Below are 25808 nucleotides of genomic sequence, written 5' to 3'. Positions count from 1 at the left end.
TGTACATACATTACATTACTGATCCTGAGTTACATCCTGTATTATACTCCAGAGCTGCACTCACTATTCTGCTGGTGCAGTCACTGTGTACATACATTACATTACTGATCCTGAGTTACATCCTGTATTATACTCCAGAGCTGCACTCACTATTCTGCTGGTGCAGTCACTGTGTACATACATTACATTACTTATCCTGAGTTACATCCTGTATTATACTCCAGAGCTGCACTCACTATTCTGCTGGTGCAGTCACTGTGTACATACATTACATTACTGATCCGGAGTTACATCCTGTATTATACTCCAGAGCTGCACTCACTATTCTGCTGGTGGAGTCACTGTGTACATACATTACATTACTGATCCTGAGTTACCTCCTGTATTATACCCCTGAGCTGCACTCACTATTCTGCTGGTGTAGTCACTGTGTACATACATTACATTACTGATCCTGAGTTACATCCTGTATTATACTCCAGAGCTGCACTCACTATTCTGCTGGTTCAGTCACTGTGTACATACGTTACATTACTGATCCTGATTTACATCCTGTATTATACTCCAGAGCTGCACTCACTATTCTGCTGGTGTAGTCACTGTGTACATACATTACATTACTGATCCTGAGTTACCTCCTGTATTATACTCCAGAGCTGCACTCACTATTCTGCTTTTTCAGTCACTGTGTACATACATTACATTACTGATCCTGAGTTACATCCTGTATTATACTCCAGAGCTGCACTCACTATTCTGCTGGTGCAGTCACTGTGCACATACATTACATTACTGATCCTGAGTTACATCCTGTATTATACTCCAGAGCTGCACTCACTATTCTGCTGGTGCAGTCACTGTGTACATACATTACATTACTGATCCTGAGTTACATACCGTATTATACTCCAGAGCTGCACTCACTATTCTGCTGGTGCAGTCACTGTGTACATACATTACATTACTGATCCTGAGTTACATACCGTATTATACTCCAGAGCTGCACTCACTATTCTGCTGGTGCAGTCACTGTGTACATACATTACATTACTGATCCTGAGTTACATCCTGTATTATACTCCAGAGCTGCACTCACTATTCTGCTGGTGCAGTCACTGTGTACATACATTACATTACTGATCCTGAGTTACCTCCTGTATTATACTCCAGAGCTGCACTCACTATTCTGCTGGTTCAGTCACTGTGTACATACATTACATTACTGATCCTGAGTTACATCCTGTATTATACTCCAGAGCTGCACTCACTATTCTGCTGGTGCAGTCACTGTGCACATACATTACATTACTGATCCTGAGTTACATACCGTATTATACTCCAAAGCTGCACTCACTATTCTGCTGGTGCAGTCACTGTGTACATACATTACATTACTGATCCTGATTTACATCCTGTATTATACTCCAGAGCTGCACTCACTATTCTGCTGGTGTAGTCACTGTGTACATACATTACATTACTTATCCTGAGTTACCTCCTGTATTATACTCCAGAGCTGCACTCACTATTCTGCTGGTTCAGTCACTGTGTACATACATTACATTACTGATCCTGAGTTACATCCTGTATTATACTCCAGAGCTGCACTCACTATTCTGCTGGTGCAGTCACTGTGCACATACATTACATTACTGATCCTGAGTTACATACCGTATTATACTCCAGAGCTGCACTCACTATTCTGCTGGTGCAGTCACTGTGTACATACATTACATTACTGATCCTGAGTTACATCCTGTATTATACTCCAGAGCTGCACTCACTATTCTGCTGGTGCAGTCACTGTGTACATACATTACATTACTGATCCTGAGTTACATCCTGTATTATACTCCAGAGCTGCACTCACTATTCTGCTGGTGCAGTCACTGTGCACATACATTACATTACTGATCCTGAGTTACATACCGTATTATACTCCAGAGCTGCACTCACTATTCTGCTGGTGCAGTCACTGTGTACATACATTGCTGATCCTGAGTTACATCCTGTATTATACTCCTGAGCTGCACTCACTATTCTGCTGGTGCAGTCACTGTGCACATACATTCCATTACTGATCCTGAGTTACATACCGTATTATACCCCAGAGCTGCACTCACTATTCTGCTGGTGCAGTCACTGTGTACATACATTACATTACTGATCCTGAGTTACATCCTGTATTATACTCCAGAGCTGCACTCACTATTCTGCTGGTGCAGTCACTGTGTACATACATTACATTACTTATCCTGAGTTACATCCTGTATTATACTCCAGAGCTGCACTCACTATTCTGCTGGTGCAGTCACTGTGTACATACATTACATTACTGATCCGGAGTTACATCATGTATTATACTCCAGAGCTGCACTCACTATTCTGCTGGTGGAGTCACTGTGTACATACATTACATTACTGATCCTGAGTTACCTCCTGTATTATACCCCAGAGCTGCACTCACTATTCTGCTGGTGTAGTCACTGTGTACATACATTACATTACTGATCCTGAGTTACATCCTGTATTATACTCCAGAGCTTCACTCACTATTCTGCTGGTGCAGTCACTGTGCACATACATTACATTACTGATCCTGAGTTACATACCGTATTATACTCCAGAGCTGCACTCACTATTCTGCTGGTGCAGTCACTGTGTACATACATTACATTACTGATCCTGAGTTACATCCTGTATTATACTCTAGAGCTGCACTCTCTATTCTGCTGGTGCAGTCACTGTGTACATACATTACATTACTTATCCTGAGTTACATCCTGTATTATACTCCAGAGCTGCACTCACTATTCTGCTGGTGCAGTCACTGTGTACATACATTGCATTACTGATCCGGAGTTACATCCTGTATTATACTCCAGAGCTGCACTCACTATTCTGCTGGTGCAGTCACTGTGTACATACATTACATTACTGATCCTGAGTTACCTCCTGTATTATACTCCAGAGCTGCACTCACTATTCTGCTGGTGCAGTCACTGTGTACATACATTACATTACTGATCCTGAGTTACATCCTGTATTATACTCCAGAGCTGCACTCACTATTCTGCTGGTGCAGTCACTGTGTACATACATTACATTACTGATCCTGAGTTACCTCCTGTATTATACCCCAGAGCTGCACTCACTATTCTGCTGGTGGAGTCACTGTGTACATACATTACATTACTGATCCTGAGTTACCTCCTGTATTATACCCCAGGGCTGCACTCACTATTCTGCTGGTGTAGTCACTGTGTACATACATTACATTACTGATCCTGAGTTACATCCTGTATTATACTCCAGAGCTGCACTCACTATTCTGCTGGTGCAGTCACTGTGCACATACATTACATTACTGATCCTGAGTTACATACCGTATTATACTCCAAAGCTGCACTCGCTATTCTGCTGGTGCAGTCACTGTGTACATACATTACATTACTGATCCTGATTTACATCCTGTATTATACTCCAGAGCTGCACTCACTATTCTGCTGGTGTAGTCACTGTGTACATACATTACATTACTGATCCTGAGTTACCTCCTGTATTATACTCCAGAGCTGCACTCACTATTCTGCTGGTTCAGTCACTGTGTACATACATTACATTACTGATCCTGAGTTACATCCTGTATTATACTCCAGAGCTGCACTCACTATTCTGCTGGTGCAGTCACTGTGTACATACATTACATTACTGATCCTGAGTTACATCCTGTATTATACTCCAGAGCTGCACTCACTATTCTGCTGGTGCAGTCACTGTGTACATACATTACATTACTGATCCTGAGTTACATCCTGTATTATACTCCAGAGCTGCACTCACTATTCTGCTGGTGCAGTCACTGTGTACATACATTACATTACTTATCCTGAGTTACATCCTGTATTATACTCCAGAGCTGCACTCACTATTCTGCTGGTGCAGTCACTGTGTACATACATTACATTACTGATCCGGAGTTACATCCTGTATTATACTCCAGAGCTGCACTCACTATTCTGCTGGTGGAGTCACTGTGTACATACATTACATTACTGATCCTGAGTTACCTCCTGTATTATACCCCAGAGCTGCACTCACTATTCTGCTGGTGTAGTCACTGTGTACATACATTACATTACTGATCCTGAGTTACCTCCTGTATTATACCCCAGAGCTGCACTCACTATTCTGCTGGTGTAGTCACTGTGTACATACATTACATTACTGATCCTGAGTTACATCCTGTATTATACTCCAGAGCTGCACTCACTATTCTGCTGGTTCAGTCACTGTGTACATACGTTACATTACTGATCCTGAGTTACATCCTGTATTATACTCCAGAGCTGCACTCACTATTCTGCTGGTGTAGTCACTGTGTACATACATTACATTACTGATCCTGAGTTACCTCCTGTATTATACTCCAGAGCTGCACTCACTATTCTGCTTTTTCAGTCACTGTGTACATACATTACATTACTGATCCTGAGTTACATCCTGTATTATACTCCAGAGCTGCACTCACTATTCTGCTGGTGCAGTCACTGTGCACATACATTACATTACTGATCCTGAGTTACATCCTGTATTATACTCCAGAGCTGCACTCACTATTCTGCTGGTGCAGTCACTGTGTACATACATTACATTACTGATCCTGAGTTACATACCGTATTATACTCCAGAGCTGCACTCACTATTCTGCTGGTGCAGTCACTGTGTACATACATTACATTACTGATCCTGAGTTACATCCTGTATTATACTCCAGAGCTGCACTCACTATTCTGCTGGTGCAGTCACTGTGTACATACATTACATTACTGATCCTGAGTTACATCCTGTATTATACTCCAGAGCTGCACTCACTATTCTGCTGGTGCAGTCACTGTGTACATACATTACATTACTTATCCTGAGTTACATCCTGTATTATACTCCAGAGCTGCACTCACTATTCTGCTGGTGCAGTCACTGTGTACATACATTACATTACTGATCCGGAGTTACATCCTGTATTGTACTCCAGAGCTGCACTCACTATTCTGCTGGTGGAGTCACTGTGTACATACATTACATTACTGATCCTGAGTTACCTCCTGTATTATACCCCAGAGCTGCACTCACTATTCTGCTGGTGTAGTCACTGTGTACATACATTACATTACTGATCCTGAGTTACATCCTGTATTATACTCCAGAGCTGCACTCACTATTCTGCTGGTGCAGTCACTGTGTACATACATTACATTACTGATCCTGAGTTACATCCTGTATTATACTCCAGAGCTGCGCTCACTATTCTGCTGGTGCAGTCACTGTGTACATACATTACATTACTGATCCTGAGTTACCTCCTGTATTATACTCCAGAGCTGCACTCACTATTCTGCTGGTGCAGTCACTGTGTACATACATTACATTACTGATCCTGAGTTACATCCTGTATTATACTCCAGAGCTGCACTCACTATTCTGCTGGTGCAGTCACTGTGTACATACATTACATTACTTATCCTGAGTTACATCCTGTATTATACTCCAGAGCTGCACTCACTATTCTGCTGGTGCAGTCACTGTGTACATACATTACATTACTGATCCGGAGTTACATCCTGTATTGTACTCCAGAGCTGCACTCACTATTCTGCTGGTGGAGTCACTGTGTACATACATTACATTACTGATCCTGAGTTACCTCCTGTATTATACTCCAGAGCTGCACTCACTATTCTGCTGGTGTATTCACTGTGTACATACATTACATTACTGATCCTGAGTTACATACCGTATTATACTCCAGAGCTGCACTCACTATTCTGCTGGTGCACTCACTATTCTGCTGGTGCAGTCACTGTGTACATACATTACATTACTGATCCTGAGTTACATCCTGTATTATACTCCATAGCTGCACTCACTATTCTGCTGGTGCAGTCACTGTGTACATACATTACATTACTGATCCTGAGTTACCTCCTGTATTATACTCCAGAGCAGCGCTCGCTATTCTGCTGGTGCAGTCACTGTGTACATACATTACATTACTTATCCTGAGTTACATACTGTATTATACTCCAGAGCTGCACTCACTATTCTGCTGGTGCAGTCACTGTGTACATACATTACATTACTGATCCTGAGTTACATCCTGTATTATACTCCAGAGCTGCACTCACTATTCTGCTGGTGCAGTCACTGTGTACATACATTACATTACTGATCCTGAGTTACCTCCTGTATTATACTCCAGAGCTGCACTCACTATTCTGCTGGTGCAGTCACTGTGTACATACATTACATTTCTGATCCGGAGTTACATCCTGTATTATACCCCAGAGCTGCACTCACTATTCTGCTGGTGGAGTCACTGTGTACATACATTACATTACTGATCCTGCGTTACCTCCTGTATTATACCCCAGAGCTGCACTCACTATTCTGCTGGTGTAGTCACTGTGTACATACATTACATTACTGATCCTGAGTTACATCCTGTATTATACTCCAGAGCTGCACTCACTATTCTGCTGGTGCAGTCACTGTGCACATACATTACATTACTGATCCTGAGTTACCTCCTGTATTATACTCCAGAGCTGCACTCACTATTCTGCTGGTGCAGTCACTGTGTACATACATTACATTACTGATCCGGAGTTACATACCGTATCATACTCCAGAGCTGCACTCACTATTCTGCTGGTGGAGTCACTGTGTACATACATTACATTACTGATCCTGAGTTACATCCTGTGTTATACTCTAGAGCTGCACTCACTATTCTGCTGGTGCAGTCACTGTGTACATACATTACATTACTGATCCGGAGTTACATCCTGTATTATACTCCAGAGCTGCACTCACTATTCTGCTGGTGGAGTCACTGTGTACATACATTACATTACTGATCCTGAGTTACCTCCTGTATTATACCCCAGAGCTGCACTCACTATTCTGCTGGTGGAGTCACTGTGTACATACATTACATTACTGATCCTGAGTTACATCCTGTATTATACTCCAGAGCTGCACTCACTATTCTGCTGGTGCAGTCACTGTGTACATACATTACATTACTGATCCTGAGTTACTTCCTGTATTATACTCCAGAGCTGCACTCACTATTCTGCTGGTGCAGTCACTGTGTACATACATTACATTACTGATCCTGAGTTACCTCCTGTATTATACTCCAGAGCTGCACTCACTATTCTGCTGGTGCAGTCACTGTGTACATACATTACATTACTCATCCTGAGTTACCTCCTGTATTATACCCCAGAGCTGCACTCACTATTCTGCTGGTGCAGTCACTGTGTACATACATTACATTACTGATCCTGAGTTACATCCTGTATTATACTCCAGAGCTGCACTCACTATTCTGCTGGTGCAGTCACTGTGTACATACATTACATTACTGATCCTGAGTTACATCCTGTATTATACCCCAGAGCTGCACTCACTATTCTGCTGGTGCAGTCACTGTGTACATACATTACATTACTGATCCTGAGTTACTTCCTGTATTATACTCCAGAGCTGCACTCACTATTCTGCTGGTGCAGTCACTGTGTACATACATTACATTACTGATCCTGAGTTACCTCCTGTATTATACCCCAGAGCTGCACTCACTATTCTGCTGGTGTAGTCACTGTGTACATACATTACATTACTGATCCTGAGTTACCTCCTGTATTATACCCCAGAGCTGCACTCACTATTCTGCTGGTGCAGTCACTGTGTACATACATTACATTACTCATCCTGAGTTACCTCCTGTATTATACCCCAGAGCTGCACTCACTATTCTGCTGGTGTAGTCACTGTGTACATACATTACATTACTGATGCTGAGTTACATCCTGTATTATACTCCAGAGCTGCACTCACTATTCTGCTGGTGCAGTCACTGTGTACATACATTACATTACTGATCCTGAGTTACCTCCTGTATTATACCCCAGAGCTGCACTCACTCTTCTGCTGGTGTAGTCACTGTGTACATACATTACATTACTGATCCTGAGTTACATCCTGTATTATACCCCAGAGCTGCACTCACTATTCTGCTGGTGCAGTCACTGTGTACATACATTACATTACTGATCCTGAGTTACTTCCTGTATTATACTCCAGAGCTGCACTCACTATTCTGCTGGTGCAGTCACTGTGTACATACATTACATTACTGATCCTGAGTTACATCCTGTATTATACCCCAGAGCTGCACTCACTATTCTGCTGGTGCAGTCACTGTGTACATACATTACATTACTGATCCTGAGTTACCTCCTGTATTATACCCCAGAGCTGCACTCACTCTTCTGCTGGTGTAGTCACTGTGTACATACATTACATTACTGATCCTGAGTTACTTCCTGTATTATACTCCAGAGCTGCACTCACTATTCTGCTGGTGCAGTCACTGTGTACATACATTACATTACTGATCCTGAGTTACATCCTGTATTATACCCCAGAGCTGCACTCACTATTCTGCTGGTGCAGTCACTGTGTACATACATTACATTACTGATCCTGAGTTACCTCCTGTATTATACCCCAGAGCTGCACTCACTATTCTGCTGGTGCAGTCACTGTGTACATACATTACATTACTCATCCTGAGTTACCTCCTGTATTATACCCCAGAGCTGCACTCACTATTCTGCTGGTGTAGTCACTGTGTACATACATTACATTACTGATGCTGAGTTACATCCTGTATTATACTCCAGAGCTGCACTCACTATTCTGCTGGTGCAGTCACTGTGTACATACATTACATTACTGATCCTGAGTTACCTCCTGTATTATACCCCAGAGCTGCACTCACTCTTCTGCTGGTGCAGTCACTGTGTACATACATTACATTACTGATCCTGAGTTACCTCCTGTATTATACCCCAGAGCTGCACTCACTCTTCTGCTGGTGCAGTCACTGTGTACATACATTACATTACTGATCCTGAGTTACCTCCTGTATTATACCCCAGAGCTGCACTCACTATTCTGCTGGTGCAGTCACTGTGTATATACATTACATTACTGATCCTGAGTTACATCCTGTATTATACCCCAGAGCTGCACTCACTATTCTGCTGGTGCAGTCACTGTGTACATACATTACATTACTGATCCTGAGTTACCTCCTGTATTATACCCCAGAGCTTCACTCACTATTCTGCTGGTGCAGTCACTGTGTACATACATTACATTACTGATCCTGAGTTACATCCTGTATTATACCCCAGAGCTTCACTCACTATTCTGCTGGTGCAGTCACTGTGTACATACATTACATTACTGATCCTGAGTTACATCCTGTATTATACTCCAGAGCTGCACTCACTATTCTGCTGGTGCAGTCACTGTGTACATACATTACATTACTGATCCTGAGTTACCTCCTGTATTATACTCCAGAGCTGCACTCACTATTCTGCTGGTGCAGTCACTGTGTACATACATTACATTACTGATCCTGAGTTACCTCCTGTATTATACTCCAGAGCTGCACTCACTATTCTGCTGGTGCAGTCACTGTGTACATACATTACATTACTGATCCTGAGTTACATCCTGTATTATACCCCAGAGCTGCACTCACTATTCTGCTGGTGCAGTCACTGTGTACATACATTACATTACTGATCCTGAGTTACCTCCTGTATTATACCCCAGAGCTGCACTCACTCTTCTGCTTGTTTTCCGACCTCCGTGCTGGGAGGTGTAGTGCGTGTGACCTCGGTGACCTGGCGCTTTCTTCCACAGGTCGGCTTTTTCCCCAGTGAGTGTGTGGAATTGATCAATGATAAGGTTCCTCAGTCAATGACGAACTCTGTCCCTAAACCAGGTGAGCGCCGGGTGTAACCAGCGGGTTGTGTGGATGAATTCCTGTACGTTCCTATCCTATAACATGTCCGTCACTGTCCTGTCTTCAGCCAGTTGGTGCCCTTTACTCCTAAGTGTCCAGATGTAGCAGAGCTGCCACCGCAAGTCATGTATGTTTGTGGTGTAGTGTACTGTTGTGTGTTCTTACAAATCTACAGTCCTAACAGATCACAAACCTCATCTTGCGGTGTCCGACCTCCAGCCTGAGTGTCAGCAGGGAGTGTAGATGTGGAGCCGTCCTCGAGGGGCGTCGGGCGCCCGGCATTAAGCCGTTACCGGTCCACGTTTCATCCCGTTAGCGCAGCGCCCGGCCATGAGGGGGGCATTGGATTTGGATCTTTGTACATCAGAATTAAAAGTGTATTGTATGTGACGGGGGACAAGTGGGGAGTAAACCGGTGTTAGTGACCCCTCTGCTTTCTGTCAGTGAAGCAGTGTCTGCAGTGCGGGGGCCGGCCGTGGGACATTAAGAAGGTGACGCAGCATCTAATGTTTGTCCGTGTGGTCAGGGCTGTTACTTCATTACCTTTTGCATTTTTCAGTTGCACATTATACGCAATTTTGCTGTCATAAACCGTGGTGAAAGTCACACGAGGCTTCATAAGACCTGACTGCAATCTGCAAAACCCTACTATGAGACCGTGGCCTGCCAGGAAGGCGCAGACACGCTGCACAAGCGGTGGCCTGCCAGAAAGGCGCAGACACGCTGCACAAGCGGTGGCCTGCCAGGAAGGCGCAGACACGCTGCACAAGCCGTGGCCTGCTAGGAAGGCGCAGACACGCTGCACAAGCCGTGGCCTGCCAGGAAGGCGCAGACACGCTGCACAAGCCGTGGCCTGCCAGGAAGGCGCAGACACGCTGCACAAGCCGTGGCCTGCCAGGAAGGCGCAGACACGCTGCACAAGCCGTGGCCTGCCAGGAAGGCGCAGACACGCTGCACAAACCATGGCCTGCCAGGAAGGCGCAGACACGCTGCACAAACCGTGGCCTGCCAGGAAGGCGCAGACACGCTGCTCAAACCGTGGCCTGCCAGGAAGGCGCAGACACGCTGCACAAGCCGTGGCCTGCCACGAAGGCGCAGACACGCTGCACAAGCCGAGGCCTGCCAGGAAGGCGCAGACACGCTGCACAAACCGTGGCCTGCCAGGAAGGCGCAGACACGCTGCACAAGCCGTGGCCTGCCAGGAAGGCGCAGACACGCTGCACAAGCCGTGGCCTGCCAGGAAGGCGCAGACACGCTGCACAAGCCGTGGCCTGCCAGGAAGGCGCAGACACGCTGCACAAGCCGTGGCCTGTCAGGAAGGCGCAGACACGCTGCACAAACCGTGGCCTGCCAGGAAGGCGCAGACACGCTGCACAAACCGTGGCCTGCCAGGAAGGCGCAGACACGCTGCACAAGCGGTGACCTGCCAGGAAGGCGCAGACACGCTGCACAAACCGTGGCCTGCCAGGAAGGCGCAGACACGCTGCACAAACCGTGGCCTGCCAGGAAGGCGCAGACACGCTGCACAAGCGGTGACCTGCCAGGAAGGCGCAGACACGCTGCACAAGCCGTGGCCTGCCAGGAAGGCGCAGACACGCTGCACAAGCCGTGGCCTGCCAGGAAGGCGCAGACACGCTGCACAAGCCGTGGCCTGCCAGGAAGGCGCAGACACGCTGCACAAGCCGTGGCCTGCCAGGAAGGCGCAGACACGCTGCACAAGCCGTGGCCTGCCAGGAAGGCGCAGATACGCTGCACAAGCCGTGGCCTGCCAGGAAGGCGCAGACACGCTGCACAAGCGGTGGCCTGCCAGGAAGGCGCAGACACGCTGCACAAGCGGTGGCCTGCCAGGAAAGCGCAGACACGCTGCACAAACCGTGGCCTGCCAGGAAGGCGCAGACACGCTGCACAAGCCGAGGCCTGCCAGGAAGGCGCAGACACGCTGCACAAGCCGAGGCCTGCCAGGAAGGCGCAGACACGCTGCTCAAACCGTGGCCTGCCAGGAAGGCGCAGACACGCTGCACAAGCCGTGGCCTGCCAGGAAGGCGCAGACACGCTGCACAAGCCGTGGCCTGCCAGGAAGGCGCAGACACGCTGCACAAGCCGTGGCCTGCCAGGAAGGCGCAGACACGCTGCACAAGCCGTGGCCTGCCAGGAAGGCGCAGACACGCTGCACAAGCCGTGGCCTGCCAGGAAGGCGCAGACACGCTGCACAAGCCGTGGCCTGCCAGGAAGGCGCAGACACGCTGCACAAGCCGTGGCTTGCCAGGAAGGCGCAGACACGCTGCACAAACCGTGGCCTGCCAGGAAGGCGCAGACACGCTGCACAAGCCGTGGCCTGCCAGGAAGGCGCAGACACGCTGCTCAAACCGTGGCCTGCCAGGAAGGCGCAGACACGCTGCACAAGCCGTGGCCTGCCAGGAAGGCGCAGACACGCTGCACAAGCCGTGGCCTGCCAGGAAGGCGCAGACACGCTGCACAAGCCGTGGCCTGCCAGGAAGGCGCAGACACGCTGCACAAGCCGTGGCCTGCCAGGAAGGCGCAGACACGCTGCACAAGCCGTGGCCTGCCAGGAAGGCGCAGACACGCTGCACAAGCCGTGGCCTGCCAGGAAGGCGCAGACACGCTGCACAAGCCGTGGCCTGCCAGGAAGGCGCAGACACGCTGCACAAGCCGTGGCCTGCCAGGAAGGCGCAGACACGCTGCACAAGCCGTGGCCTGCCAGGAAGGCGCAGAGACGCTGCACAAGCCGTGGCCTGCCAGGAAGGCGCAGACACGCTGCACAAACCGTGGCCTGCCAGGAAGGCGCAGACACGCTGCACAAACCGTGGCCTGCCAGGAAGGCGCAGACACGCTGCACAAGCGGTGACCTGCCAGGAAGGCGCAGACACGCTGCACAAGCGGTGACCTGCCAGGAAGGCGCAGACACGCTGCACAATCCGTGGCCTGCCAGGAAGGCGCAGACACGCTGCACAAGCTGAGGCCTGCCAGGAAGGCGCAGACACGCTGCTCAATCCGTGGCCTGCCAGGAAGGCGCAGACACGCTGCACAATCCGTGGCCTGCCAGGAAGGCGCAGACACAACCAGTGTTGCTAAGTATCTCTGGTCCAGGGATTTTCCTGTTGTGCTGAAGTTTGTTTTTTTTTGGGCCTTTTTCTACAAATGTAGTAAATGTGCTAAACTTGGGAAAAGTCCTACTGCTCCGAAAGCTGCGGTAACCCTGCACCAGATACACCAGATACGCCGTTCACCAGCATCTCAACCCCTGCATCTAAATTCCCTTTAACAGGACAGACTGCGCGGTTTTGGCCATAAAGTACATATCTGGTTATCGGCGATTTCACAAATAATCCTGCAGATCCCGCGCGCGGTCCGATAACGAGCGTGCGGGGAGGGTTACACCTTACCAGGGCTGGATGGGTTTTTCACCTGTGAACTAAACCAGGGATGTTTCCATCCACTGACAGTCGGTAAGGGCAGATGCACAAAGCAGATTATATTGCTGTGAACTGGTTAGATTCTGCAATCCCTATTCAGAAGAATAGGTCAGACGCAGACTTTTCTGGAACAAGCCGCCCGCCCTCTGCGTAGACCCCAGGGGTCTTCAAAATGGTGTGGAGTTGTAAAATGACAAACAAGGGAATAATTGGCATCGTGGGATGAATCCGTCTTCTTGATGGGAAAGTTCCTTTCTCCATGGTGCATAGACATTGGATCTGCTGTTCTTCTCACTACACGGTGGTGCTCAGCAATCATAGTGAATTGCACAACACACAAGCTTTAGGGGCTGCTGATCTGGAGGGATTGATTTGGATGGGAACTATGCAGTCCTGCATTTCCCCTTTTATTTTCCCCAACAAACCAGATGTTGGACCCACCAATTAGTCAGGAGTGGCAGCACAAATGAATGGGAAATGTGAAGGAGACCCTGATCCTGCCAGATCCAATAAACCGCACGCAGGTTTCCAGACCAGTGACCACCCGACTGAGAAGACCCCAGTATTGGGAGAGGAAGCAGCTGACGTTCTCTGAGAATAGGGAAATGTCCATGTTTGAGAAGGAGCAGCTGCTTCCAGGAGGCTCATCAGACTCGGGGTGGATGAGTGTTCACATCCCCCCGATGTGTGGCTACAGAAGGACTGACAGCAGCGTTGTTTGCAGAGCGTGTGGCTACAGAAGGACTGACAGCAACGTTGTTTGCAGAGTGTGTGGCTGTAGAAGGACTGACTGCAGCGTTGTTTACAGAATGTGTGGCTATAGAAGGACTGACAGCAGCGTTGTTTGCCGAGTGTGTGGCTACAGTAGGACTGACAGCAGCGTTGTTTGCAGAGCGCGTGGCTACAGAAGGACTGACAGCAGCGTTGTTTGCAGAGTGTGTGGCTATAGAAGGACTGACAGCAGCGCTGTTTGCCGAGTGCGTGGCTACAGTAGGACTGACAGCAGCGTTGTTTGCAGAGCGCGTGGCTACAGAAGGACTGACTGCAGCGTTGTTGCTCCTGACACGTTTTGCCGTCCGCTCGGCAGCTGTCTGATCAGACCCTGGGGCGGACTGTCGGCTCCGCGGGGCGGACTGTCGGCTCCGCGGGGCGGACTGTCGGCTCCGCGGGGCGGGGTGGTGCTGTGTTGTCAGTCTCTCATCTCACTGTACTAACACAGGGCTCATGCTGCGCTCCAGCGCCGCCCGCCGGACACATTTGTGCTGTTTTTGTTCCGTAGCTTTGCTCCTGAGCGGTGTCGTCCTGTCCCTGTGTTGTCTGTAGATGTTTTTTCGGGGTGTCGTCTTTTGCTTGTTCCGTTAATGATCTGATTCGGAGGGAATACGACAGTAGGGAGGTTAAAGTTGTGCTTTGCTTGTTTGCTTTTTAACCCTTTGTTGTGATCTGTTCCCTCCAGTCTCCCCTGCACACGGAATGAGGCCGGCGTCCTGGAGCTACTTCCCCCCGTGTACGGTTCCATGTCTTCTCTCTCTCCTTTCCCCTTTTTCTCTATTGCATTTACTGCAGTATACAGGGTAAGGTCGGCTGCAGGACACTGCATATAGAGGGGGCGTTAGGAGCCAGAATATGGGGGCTACATGGCCGGCTGCTTATAGGCTATTCCTGCGAGCCGCCTCCACACCTCAGGATGTTGCATCCAGCATATTGCAGGTTCTGCCACACAGAGACCCCCATGAAGCCAAATAGACCCTGCCGGCTGCACTCAGACATAGCAGCAGTCGTACCCTAAAGACCCCAATCATCGGCATTGGCAGTGGATCGCTGTGATTATACACAGCAGTGATTGTGAGATCATTAGTCCATGGGATAAGTGACAGATGGGATTGTTACATGGGCCGTGATCGGGAACCCAGGCCTCCGTGCTCACGGCCGACGTTCTGCAGCAGTGACCCCACGTCGGGTCCCATCGTACGACCATAGTATCACACACGGCCAGGCTGTCCTCATCACTGTCATGCCTTTTCTTTATGTTCATTGTCCTCCATGATCTCATCTGTCTTCCCTCTCCCTTCCCCCACACAATCGAAGATTTGGAGATGGATAGTGTACGGGCAGGGCCAGCATGCGCTTCTGAGGTTCCCAGCCCCTACAAGCTCAGCTCAGGTATCGCTTCCATGTATGTCCTTGTATCTCTGCACCCAGCCCCTGTGCCCGAGAGTCCTGGGGGGATTTGTCTAGCGCTAGAAATGGCGTCCATGCCCACTGAGCCAGGTGTAGTAATAATTGCACCCAGCGGTGATAGGCGACTGCAGCTAATATGTAAGTGAATCTTTTCACCCCACTATGATGGCAGCAGGGGTCCGGTGTCAGTGAGACCCATCATGTGGGATCTGATGGATTACTAGAGCGGCGCGCTCCCCGCAGGACTCTGCACCGGGCCTGGCTTTCTAACTCCGATGTAGTCTAGAAGTAGAATTTTTACTAACACGTGTCTACGGACAGGAGAACCTCGGCCCGCGTCTACATGGGCCTGCCGCTGTCCTTCCATGTGGCCGCCATGATGATCCAGATGTCAGTCCGCCTAACGTGTGATTACTCTGGAGACCTCTCCTATAAGAAATGCACGGAGCTCTCCACATCCATGCTGCGCCGCAGAGCAGGACCCCGATCTCATCCATGGGGGAGCGGGGTCCCGGGATTCGTCACTGGCCCTTGTAATTACTGGCTGCATTATTCTCCTGGCATTCATCATACTAGTTCATTATCATTCACTGGATGCTATCAATGTACTCGGGACATGGAATCATACTGGCAATCATTATTACCAGATTCGGGAAACTGTCAGCATGGCAAATAATGGAAACAAGCAGCAAAAGCCACGAGACCCAATGATGAGTGTTGTTTGAGCTCCCATTGGGAGAGTTATAGGGTTAATTTGAGGGTTTCACTGTATGGACAGGAGGTAGGAATGTCAGGCATCTATTGTATGATGGCAGTCAGGAGGCGCAGGGATCAGGCTGCAGAGTCAGCCGCTGACTGATGTTACAGTGGTCCTCTGTTACTGCCATTCAGCAGGGAGGGGTGGGCTGTGCAGGGAGGACACAGCCAGACCGCAGCGGCGGGGGTGGTTCCAGGCGGTGCACCTGGTAAGACACACTAAAGAAAGGCAGGAGCCTGAAACCGAGGTGTGACCGCAGCGAGAGCCGAGGAGGAGCAACTACCTGAGCCGAGTGCAGCCGGGGAAGTGATCAGTCAGGGACAGGAGGAGCCGCTGCCTGGGTTAGAGGGTCCGGAGTGCCGGTAAGGTCAGGGTCCATGAGGTCCATGCTGTTTAGTAGAGACCTGGGGAGTGTGAGCCCCTCTGTCATACACAGGTCTGAGCAGTGTCGGGCAGTTCACTTACAGAAGGAAAGCTGATGGTGAAAGTCTGTGCTGTCGACCAGGCGCAGTCACCTGTGGGACTCACAAAGGACCAGGTAAGAAGACATGAATGTGTATGAAGACGATTTCCAAGTGGCTGCGGCGGATCCTCTTTCTTCCCTCTGAGAAAGGCAAAGGGGAAGCGTGAGGCGGGCAGGGGAGCGTGAGGCGGGCAGGGGAGCGTGAGGCGGGCAGGGGAGCGTGAGGCGGGCAGGGGAGCGTGAGGCGGGCAGGGGAGCGTGAGGCGGGCAGGGGAGCGTGAGGCGGGCACGGGAGCGTGAGGCGGGCACGGGAGCGTGAGGCGGACACGGGAGCGTGAGGCGGACACGGGAGCGTGAGGCGGGCAGGGGAGCGTGAGGCGGACACGGGAGCGTGAGGCGGGCACGGGAACGTGAGGCGGGCACGGGAGCGGGTTCTTTCCAGGAAAGCTCTGGATCCTAGTGATCCAGTGAGTTCTGATGGCCGAGTTCAGGATCTTTGGCGTCTTTAGCTGTGGGCAGAGAATTTCCCGGGTCATTTGTAGATTTTTTTCCTCTGACGTGTAGATTTTATATCTCCATCTTTATTCCACCATTTCAGCCGTGGAGCTCCGGTGAGGTCACCTTTGGAGTTGGGCCTGTAGGATTAGGCGATTGCGTTACTTGTCTATTCCTGAGTGCACAGCTCTCCTGCCAGCGAGCGCGGATCCCTCCTGCATGAATCTGCTGGATTTCACGTCTCGTGGCCACCCTCCTCCACAGATGAGCTCGGCCATTGTTGTGTGGTCAGTGTCCGCCTCTGTCAGGTGATGAGCGGGCAAAAATACATGAGCACCAAGGACAAGCTCTCCCCAGCATTAAGCCTAATTACACAGACTGCAGAAAACAAAGACCCAACAGATTAACAGGGAGATAAGAGTCAGAGGCCGGGCAGCGGGGTACAGTCATGGCGGCACTGCTGATCACAGGGGGCAGCGGGGTACAGTCATGGCGGCACTGCTGATCACATGGGGCAGCGGGGTACAGTCATGGCATTGCTGATCACACGGGGCAGCGGGGTACAGTCATGGCGGCATTGCTGAGCACAGGGGGCAGCTGGGTACAGTCATGGCATTGCTGATCACACGGGGCAGCGGGGTACAGTCATGGCGGCATTGCTGAGCACAGGGGGCAGCTGGGTACAGTCATGGCGGCATTGCTGAGCACAGGGGGCAGCAGGGTACAGTCATGGCGGCATTGAGCACAGGGGGCAGCGGGGTACAGTCATGGCGGCATTGCTGATCACACGGGGCAGCGGGGTACAGTCATGGCGGCATTGCTGAGCACAGGGGGCAGCTGGGTACAGTCATGGCGGCATTGCTGAGCACAGGGGGCAGCAGGGTACAGTCATGGCGGCATTGCTGATCACACGGGGCAGCGGGGTACAGTCATGGCGGCATTGCTGAGCACAGGGGGCAGCGGGGTACAGTCATGGCGGCATTGCTGATCACACGGGGCAGCGGGGTACAGTCATGGCGGCATTGCTGATCACACGGGGCAGCGGGGTACAGTCATGGCGGCATTGCTGATCACACGGGGCAGCGGGGTACAGTCATGGCGGCACTGCTGATCACAGGGGGCAGCAGGGTACAGTCATGGCGGCATTGCTGAGCACAGGGGGCAGCGGGGTACAGTCATGGCGGCATTGCTGAGCACAGGGGGCAGCTGGGTACAGTCATGGCGGCATTGCTGAGCACAGGGGGCAGCAGGGTACAGTCATGGCGGCATTGCTGAGCACAGGGGGCAGCGGGGTACAGTCATGGCGGCATTGCTGATCACACGGGGCAGCGGGGTACAGTCATGGCGGCATTGCTGATCACACGGGGCAGCAGGGTACAGTCATGGCGGCATTGCTGATCACACGGGGCAGCAGGGTACAGTCATGGCGGCATTGCTGATCACACGGGGCAGCGGGGTACAGTCATGGCGGCATTGCTGAGCACAGGGGGCAGCGGGGTACAGTCATGGCGGCATTGCTGAGCACAGGGGGCAGCGGGGTACAGTCGTGGCGGCATTGCTGAGCACAGGGGGCAGCGGGTACAGTCATGGCATTGCTGATCACATGGGGCAGCGGGGTACAGTCATGGCGGCATTGCTGAGCACAGGGGGCAGCGGTGTACAGTCATGGCGGCATTGCTGATCACACGGGGCAGCAGGGTACAGTCATGGCATTGCCGAGCACAGGGGGCAGCGGGGTACAGTCATGGCATTGCTGATCACACGGGGCAGCGGGGTACAGTCATGGCGGCATTGCTGATCACACGGGGCAGCGGGGTACAGTCATGGCGGCATTGCTGATCACACGGGGCAGCGGGGTACAGTCATGGCGGCATTGCTGAGCACAGGGGGCAGCGGGGTACAGTCATGGCGGCATTGCTGAGCACAGGGGGCAGCGGGGTACAGTCATGGCGGCATTGCTGAGCACAGGGGGCAGCGTGGTACAGTCATAGCGGCATTGCTGAGCACAGAGGGCAGCAGGGTACAGTCATGGCGGCATTGCTGAGCACAGGGGGCAGCAGGGTACAGTCATGGCGGCATTGCTGAGCACAGGGGGCAGCGGGGTACAGTCATGGCGGCATTGCTGATCACACGGGGCAGCGGGGTACAGTCATGGCTTCATTGATGATCACACGGGGCAGCGGGGTACAGTCTTGGCGGCATTGCTGATCACATGGGGCAGCAGGGTACAGTCATGGCGGCATTGCTGAGCACAGGGGGCAGCGGGTACAGTCATGGCATTGCTGATCACATGGGGCAGCGGGGTACAGTCATGGCGGCATTGCTGAGCACAGGGGGCAGTGGGTACAGTCATGGCGGCATTGCTGAGCACAGGGGGCAGCGGGGTACAGTCATGGCAGCATTGCTGAGCACAGGGGGCAGCGGGGTACAGTCGTGGCGGCATTACTGATCACACGGGGCAGCGGGGTACAGTGATGGCGGCATTGCTGAGCACAGGGGGCAGCGGGGTACAGTCATGGCGGCATTGCTGATCACACAGGGCAGCGGGGTACAGTCATGGCGGCATTGCTGAGCACAGGGGGCAGCGGGGTACAGTCATTGTATTGCTGAGCACAGGGGGCAGCGGGGTACAGTCATGGCAGCATTGCTGAGCACAGGGGGCAGCGGGGTACAGTCGTGGCGGCATTACTGATCACACGGGGCAGCGGGGTACAGTGATGGCGGCATTGCTGAGCACAGGGGGCAGCTGGGTACAGTCATGGCGGCATTGCTGATCACACGGGGCAGCGGGGTACAGTCATGGCGGCATTGCTGAGCACAGGGGGCAGCGGGGTACAGTCATTGCATTGCTGAGCACAGGGGGCAGCGGGGTACAGTCATGGCGGCATTGCTGAGCACAGGGGGCAGCGTGGTACAGTCATAGCGGCATTGCTGAGCACAGAGGGCAGCAGGGTACAGTCATGGCGGCATTGCTGAGCACAGGGGGCAGCAGGGTACAGTCATGGCGGCATTGCTGAGCACAGGGGGCAGCGGGGTACAGTCATGGCGGCATTGCTGATCACACGGGGCAGCGGGGTACAGTCATGGCTTCATTGCTGGTCACACGGGGCAGCGGGGTACAGTCTTGGCGGCATTGCTGAGCACAGGGGGCAGCGGGGTACAGTCATGGCGGCATTGCTGAGCACAGGGGGCAGCGGGTACAGTCATGGCATTGCTGATCACATGGGGCAGCGGGGTACAGTCGTGGCGGCATTACTGATCACACGGGGCAGCGGGGTACAGTCATGGCGGCATTGCTGAGCACAGGGGGCAGTGGGTACAGTCATGGCGGCATTGCTGAGCACAGGGGGCAGCGGGGTACAGTCATGGCAGCATTGCTGAGCACAGGGGGCAGCGGGGTACAGTCGTGGCGGCATTACTGATCACACGGGGCAGCGGGGTACAGTCATGGCGGCATTGCTGAGCACAGGGGGCAGTGGGTACAGTCATGGCGGCATTGCTGAGCACAGGGGGCAGCGGGGTACAGTCATGGCAGCATTGCTGAGCACAGGGGGCAGCGGGGTACAGTCGTGGCGGCATTACTGATCACACGGGGCAGCAGTCCTGTCCTAATCCAGAAAATGATGATGCAAAAACAATGTTCAATATGCCTGAAACTACAGCAAAGATAAATCTGTAATGCACGGAGAATGCGCATCTGCTCTGGCGACATATCACCGCAATCGGGAAGCTCTGGCCTCTAGTCAAGAAAGATGAGCACCATCAGCTACACTGCGTAGGGTGACAATATCTCCTATTGTGCAATGGAAACCATCAGCAAGTTGCTGTGTATAGATCTGTTCTTATGTGACAGTTTACCATTTAGAGAACATGGCTGTAATTAGGCCGGGGGTCCGCATCACCAGTGCAGAGATACTACTTGAATGTATAAATGACCCCTAATATGATGTGTTGGCCGTCACTAGCCTTCTTGCTGACAGTTTCCAGGTAGTACCACAGTTGCAGGCTCTGGATACAGTCCTCCATCCCCTGCCGGCTCTCTGATAATGAGCTTGTTGGTCTCTTCATTATAGTAATTGGTAGTGACATGCTTGGGGTCGCCTCCTGCTCTCTGTGCATTGTACCCAGTCTGAGATTTGGGTAATGAATGGATTTGGAAAGCTCTGAATGGCGGTTGTCTTCCTCCATGTGCAGTGCTGTGTGCGGCCATCAGAGATATCCCTGATTCAGCCCAGTAATGAGATGTGCCGTCTCCCCGGCTCTGGAATCATTGACTCTTTATGAACTGATCCATAATGGGGGGGGGGTGTTGTCCATTCATCCGCACAATGTCTTGTCTGTGTCTGTAACATTCGAGGACAATTGTGTTTGTTTTTTAACTAATGTGGATTTCATACTTTGTGCGCAGTGTCCCGGAAACACGGCAAGCTCATCACATTCCTCAGGACCTTCATGAAGTCCCGACCCAGCAAGCAGAAGCTGAAGCAGCGGGGGATCCTGAGGGAACGGGTGTTCGGCTGCGACCTCGGAGAGCATCTGCTGAACTCTGGCCAGGATGGTAAGACCCCCTGGGGGTGCGAGTCCCAATATTGGCGCATTGCTCCCATCTGTCTGCCTTACTGTGGGGGTGGGCTGCTTCTCCCCTCCCAGACTGGCTTCTGAACAGGTTGTGCAGGAATGCTGAGAGCTCGGCTGGTGGGCCACGCTCCTATTACCAGCCTCTCCAGGAAAACAACATGAAGCCATCAGAGACAGCAGAGATACTGATCTGGTTTTCTAATTATTTTAAAGGGAACCTGTCACCTGATTCAGTCTGGTCTCGTTTCCGGCTATGGTCCGCAGCCGGATCTTCTAACTTAATTTTTACCTGGCTGCAGTCGTGCGGTTTTGGCCATTATGAATCAGGTAACAGGTTCCCTTTAAGAACTTCATCCAAATAAATAATCTTTCTGTAATGGGACGTTCCGCTGCTTTAATAGAAGTCGTGTTTCATTTCCTCGCTGTCTCCAAGACGTGTGCTTGGTGTCAGAGGCTGGGAACGTCGGCCCTGCAGCCGAGGACTGAGAGTAACTATCCTGAGATAGATCCTGAGGAATTGATAAACCCGTGTGTGGTGTAACGAGTCGGGGAGGGACAGTGGAGTGCAGGTAATCAGGTAATGGCATTCTGCTCACCCCGAGGAGCCGGCCGCTGATTCACTAAGTGGATTTAGAAGGAAGAGAAATGGTCACGATAATTACACTGTGTTCCAAATTATTATGAAAATACTTTCTCAGATTTTCCCAAATTCCCTATATGAATTGCAGTCATTGTAATTTTCCAGTCAAATAACTATTAGAGGACAATTGAAAGGTTTTTGTATAAACTGCCGATGACAACAGGATATTTTTAAAAAAATAAAAAACTCAAACTGCACTCAAAATGCATGTTCCAAATTATTATACACAGCAGAGGTTTCAACCTTTTCATTTTAATAAAGAACAAAAAAATGGTCATTTGTGAAATTCTAAGCATTAGCAGGTTATTACACACTGAAATCAAACAGTTTCCAACTCAAAACTTTATTCTAGGTGATGTTACATTTGCACATAGGACCCCTTGTTGGAAAGGGGCTTCTGAACTCTCTCGTCCATTGAATTTGTCAGGTTTTGGATGGTTTCTGCTTCAATTGTTTTGCATGAGGACAGAATACCCTCCCAGAGCTGTTGCTTAGATGTGAACTGCCTCCCGCCATCATAGACACTCCTTTTGATGATGCTCCAGAGGTTCTCAATGGGGTTGAGGTCAGGGGAGCATGGGGGCCACACCATAAGTTTGTCCCCTTTTATGCCCATATCAGCCAGAGATGCAGATGTGTTATGTGCAGCATGAGACGGGGCATTATCAGGCATGAAATGATCTTGCTGCGGAATACACGGTTCTTCTTCTTGAACCATGGCAGGAAGTGCTGTTTGAGAAACTCCACATACATTATGGAGTTCATCTTTACCCCTTCAGGGATCCTAAAGGGGCCGACAATTTCTCTCCCCATGATTCCAGCCCAAAACATTACTCCACCTCCTCCTTGTTGGCGCCGTAGCCGTGTTTGCATGGGGTGTCCATCAACCAGCCATCCTCCACTCCATCCATCTGGACCATCGAGCGTTGCATGGCACTCATCGGTGAACAAAACAGTTTTGAAGTCAGTCTTCATGTAATGTTTGGCCCACTGGAGCCGTTTCTGCTTGCGTGCAATGGATAGAGGAGGTCGACAGGATGGCTTACGCACAGCTGCAAACCTCTGAAGGACCCTGCATCTTGTTGCTCGGGGGACGTTGGAGGCACCAGCAGCTTCAAAAACTTGTCTGCTGCTATGACAAGGCTTTTTTGCCGCTGCTCTTTTAACCTGACGTAATTGCCTGTAGGAAAGAGTCCTCAATTTGCCCTTATCAGCACGCACACGTGTGTACTGTGAATCAGCTACATACTTCTTGATTGCCAAGACACTTCATCCTGATCATCGCACAATGTTGATTGTAGTCATGCCTTGACCTAAACACTCCACAATTTGTTGCTTCTCAGCAGCCGACACATCCTTTTTCTTTCCCATTTTGGCAGAAAATGTAGGCTGCTTAATAATGTGAGACAGCCTTCTTAAGTAGTCTTGCCTTTCATTGGACACACCTGCCAAACTAATTAGCACAGGTGTCTGCAATTGCTTACAGTGATATAAAGAGCCCTGACACACATCACCATCAATGAGTTTAACTGACAAACAAACAAATTCTTCCCTTATCACTCCTAAACACTTTTTGCATAATAATTTGGAACACAGTGTAATAATAATGATCCCGTCACTTGTCCCCCCGGTTGTGTTTCTGTTGCGGAGGCTCCGTTGTGTGATCTCTCGCCATGCTTTGTGTCAGCGAGTGCACATCGGTACCCCCACAATCGGGACACCGTGATGGGGGGCAGCAGTGAGAGACCGCAGACAGGCTGCTGTAATGATGTGATCACCGAGAGCCGCACGTGTCTGAGCTAATTACAGGGCAGAGCCGCATGGGACGGGTGTGACCCCTGGGAAGAATCACTGGATACGCTCAGTAAGAACATGTAGAAAACCTGAAACCAGGTGTGAGAGTTACACCTGGAAGAAAGACGTCTCCTCCTGTCGCCAGTATTGTCGGCTCTTCCTGGGGTGACAGTAAGGAGGGATCGTCCGCTCCGGGTTACCGCGGGGCGCTGTAACATGCTGCCGAGCGTCACGGTTTATCCTGTTCTCTACAGGTTTGTCCGCTCCTATGTGAGGGGAATGGCATGTAGTTTGTTACAATGTATCATCAGACTCGGAACAGTAAGGAAACGTATACAATCTGCTGCTGTAAACCCTGGGTGAAGACTCAATGCCTCCAGACAGAATTGCCGCTTTAGTCTTGAGGCTTAAAGAGAACGATTATCTTACTATATCATCCAGGGTTCTCCTTTATGGCTGCGGAGTAGAGATCGGCCTGCTGTGGAGTCATATACGGGTGGTCTTTGTCTCTAACGTCGTCCTCTCCTCTGTGAAGTCCCCCAGGTCCTCCGGAGCTGCACAGACTTTATAGAGAAGCATGGGATTGTGGATGGGATCTATCGCCTGTCTGGGATCGCCTCCAATATCCAGAAGTTACGGTCAGTCCTGGTCACGGTGGAAGAGGTGGACATGGTGGAAGCTGCCGATGATAAATTCACGCCTTTCCTTTCTAGACATGAGTTTGACTCTGAGCAGATCCCAGACCTGACTAAAGATGTGTATGTCCAGGACATTCACTGCGTGGGTTCCCTCTGTAAACTCTACTTCCGCGAGTTGCCCAATCCTCTCCTCACTTATCAGCTGTACGAGAAATTTTCTGTAAGTATTTGCACCCCAAACCCAACCTGCTCCGTCTATAACAAAGGTTTCCAGATGGTGAATGAAAGTTATGGCCGCAGGAACTGATGTCACATATCTGTGCAAGTAAAGGAACCTAATGAATGGGGAAACGCAGGCCGCCAATTGTGCTCCTGATAGTGATGGCTTCATTAATTGTTACTAATCGCTGTGAAATTAATGGCGCCATATAAGTGAGTAAAATAAATATAAAATTGTGTGCAGCTTAAAAGGGTCCAGTTTAGGGGTTTGTTAATATTCCATCCTGTGATCCTCTGAGTTCTCTGATCTGTTTGTTTTGTCACAGGATGCTGTCTTGAGTTCTCTGATCTGTTTGTTTTGTCACAGGATGCTGTCTTGAGTTCTCTGATCTGTTTGTTTTGTCACAGGATGCTGTCTTGAGTTCTCTGATCTGTTTGTTTTGTCACAGGATGCTGTCTTGAGTTCTCTGATCTGTTTGTTTTGTCACAGGATGCTGTCTTGAGTTCTCTGATCTGTTTGTTTTGTCACAGGATGCTGTCTTGAGTTCTCTGATCTGTTTGTTTTGTCACAGGATGCTGTCTCTGCCGCAACAGATGAAGAGCGCCTGGTGAAGATCCATGATGTCATCCAGCAGCTTCCTCCTCCGCATTACAGGTCAGTCCTGTAGTAATTAGCGCTGATGGTGACATCACATTACAGTATAGTCACATGAATCA

At 50.5% G+C, this 25808-nt stretch overlaps 1 protein-coding gene across 11 annotated transcripts in view; it reads left to right on the top strand.

The window, feature by feature from the left end:
• The window catches only part of ARHGAP32 (Rho GTPase activating protein 32), a 394160-nt gene that overhangs the window by 349157 nt on the left and 19195 nt on the right, over nucleotides 1–25808 (top strand). For 5 of the 11 annotated variants that reach the window (XM_073657439.1, XM_073657437.1, XM_073657436.1 and 2 more), the window contains 7 exons: nucleotides 9790–9871; nucleotides 14783–14833; nucleotides 15415–15489; nucleotides 21631–21780; nucleotides 24770–24872; nucleotides 24948–25092; nucleotides 25664–25746. In XM_073657439.1, coding sequence (XP_073513540.1) covers nucleotides 9790–9871; nucleotides 14783–14833; nucleotides 15415–15489; nucleotides 21631–21780; nucleotides 24770–24872; nucleotides 24948–25092; nucleotides 25664–25746 — 689 coding nt within the window. Of the gene's footprint in view, nucleotides 1–9789; nucleotides 9872–14782; nucleotides 14834–15414; nucleotides 15490–16391; nucleotides 16803–21630; nucleotides 21781–24769; nucleotides 24873–24947; nucleotides 25093–25663; nucleotides 25747–25808 lie in introns of those variants that run through there. The other 6 variants (XM_073657440.1, XM_073657441.1, XM_073657438.1 and 3 more) reach the window with 5 other exon arrangements.

This window comes from Phyllobates terribilis, unplaced genomic scaffold (genome assembly GCF_046119375.1).
Source record: "Phyllobates terribilis strain yellow unplaced genomic scaffold, ASM4611937v1 Scaffold_12__6_contigs__length_324123572, whole genome shotgun sequence".
Taxonomy (NCBI): Eukaryota; Metazoa; Chordata; class Amphibia; order Anura; family Dendrobatidae; genus Phyllobates; species Phyllobates terribilis.
This window is presented reverse-complemented; position numbering and strand designations above follow the sequence as displayed.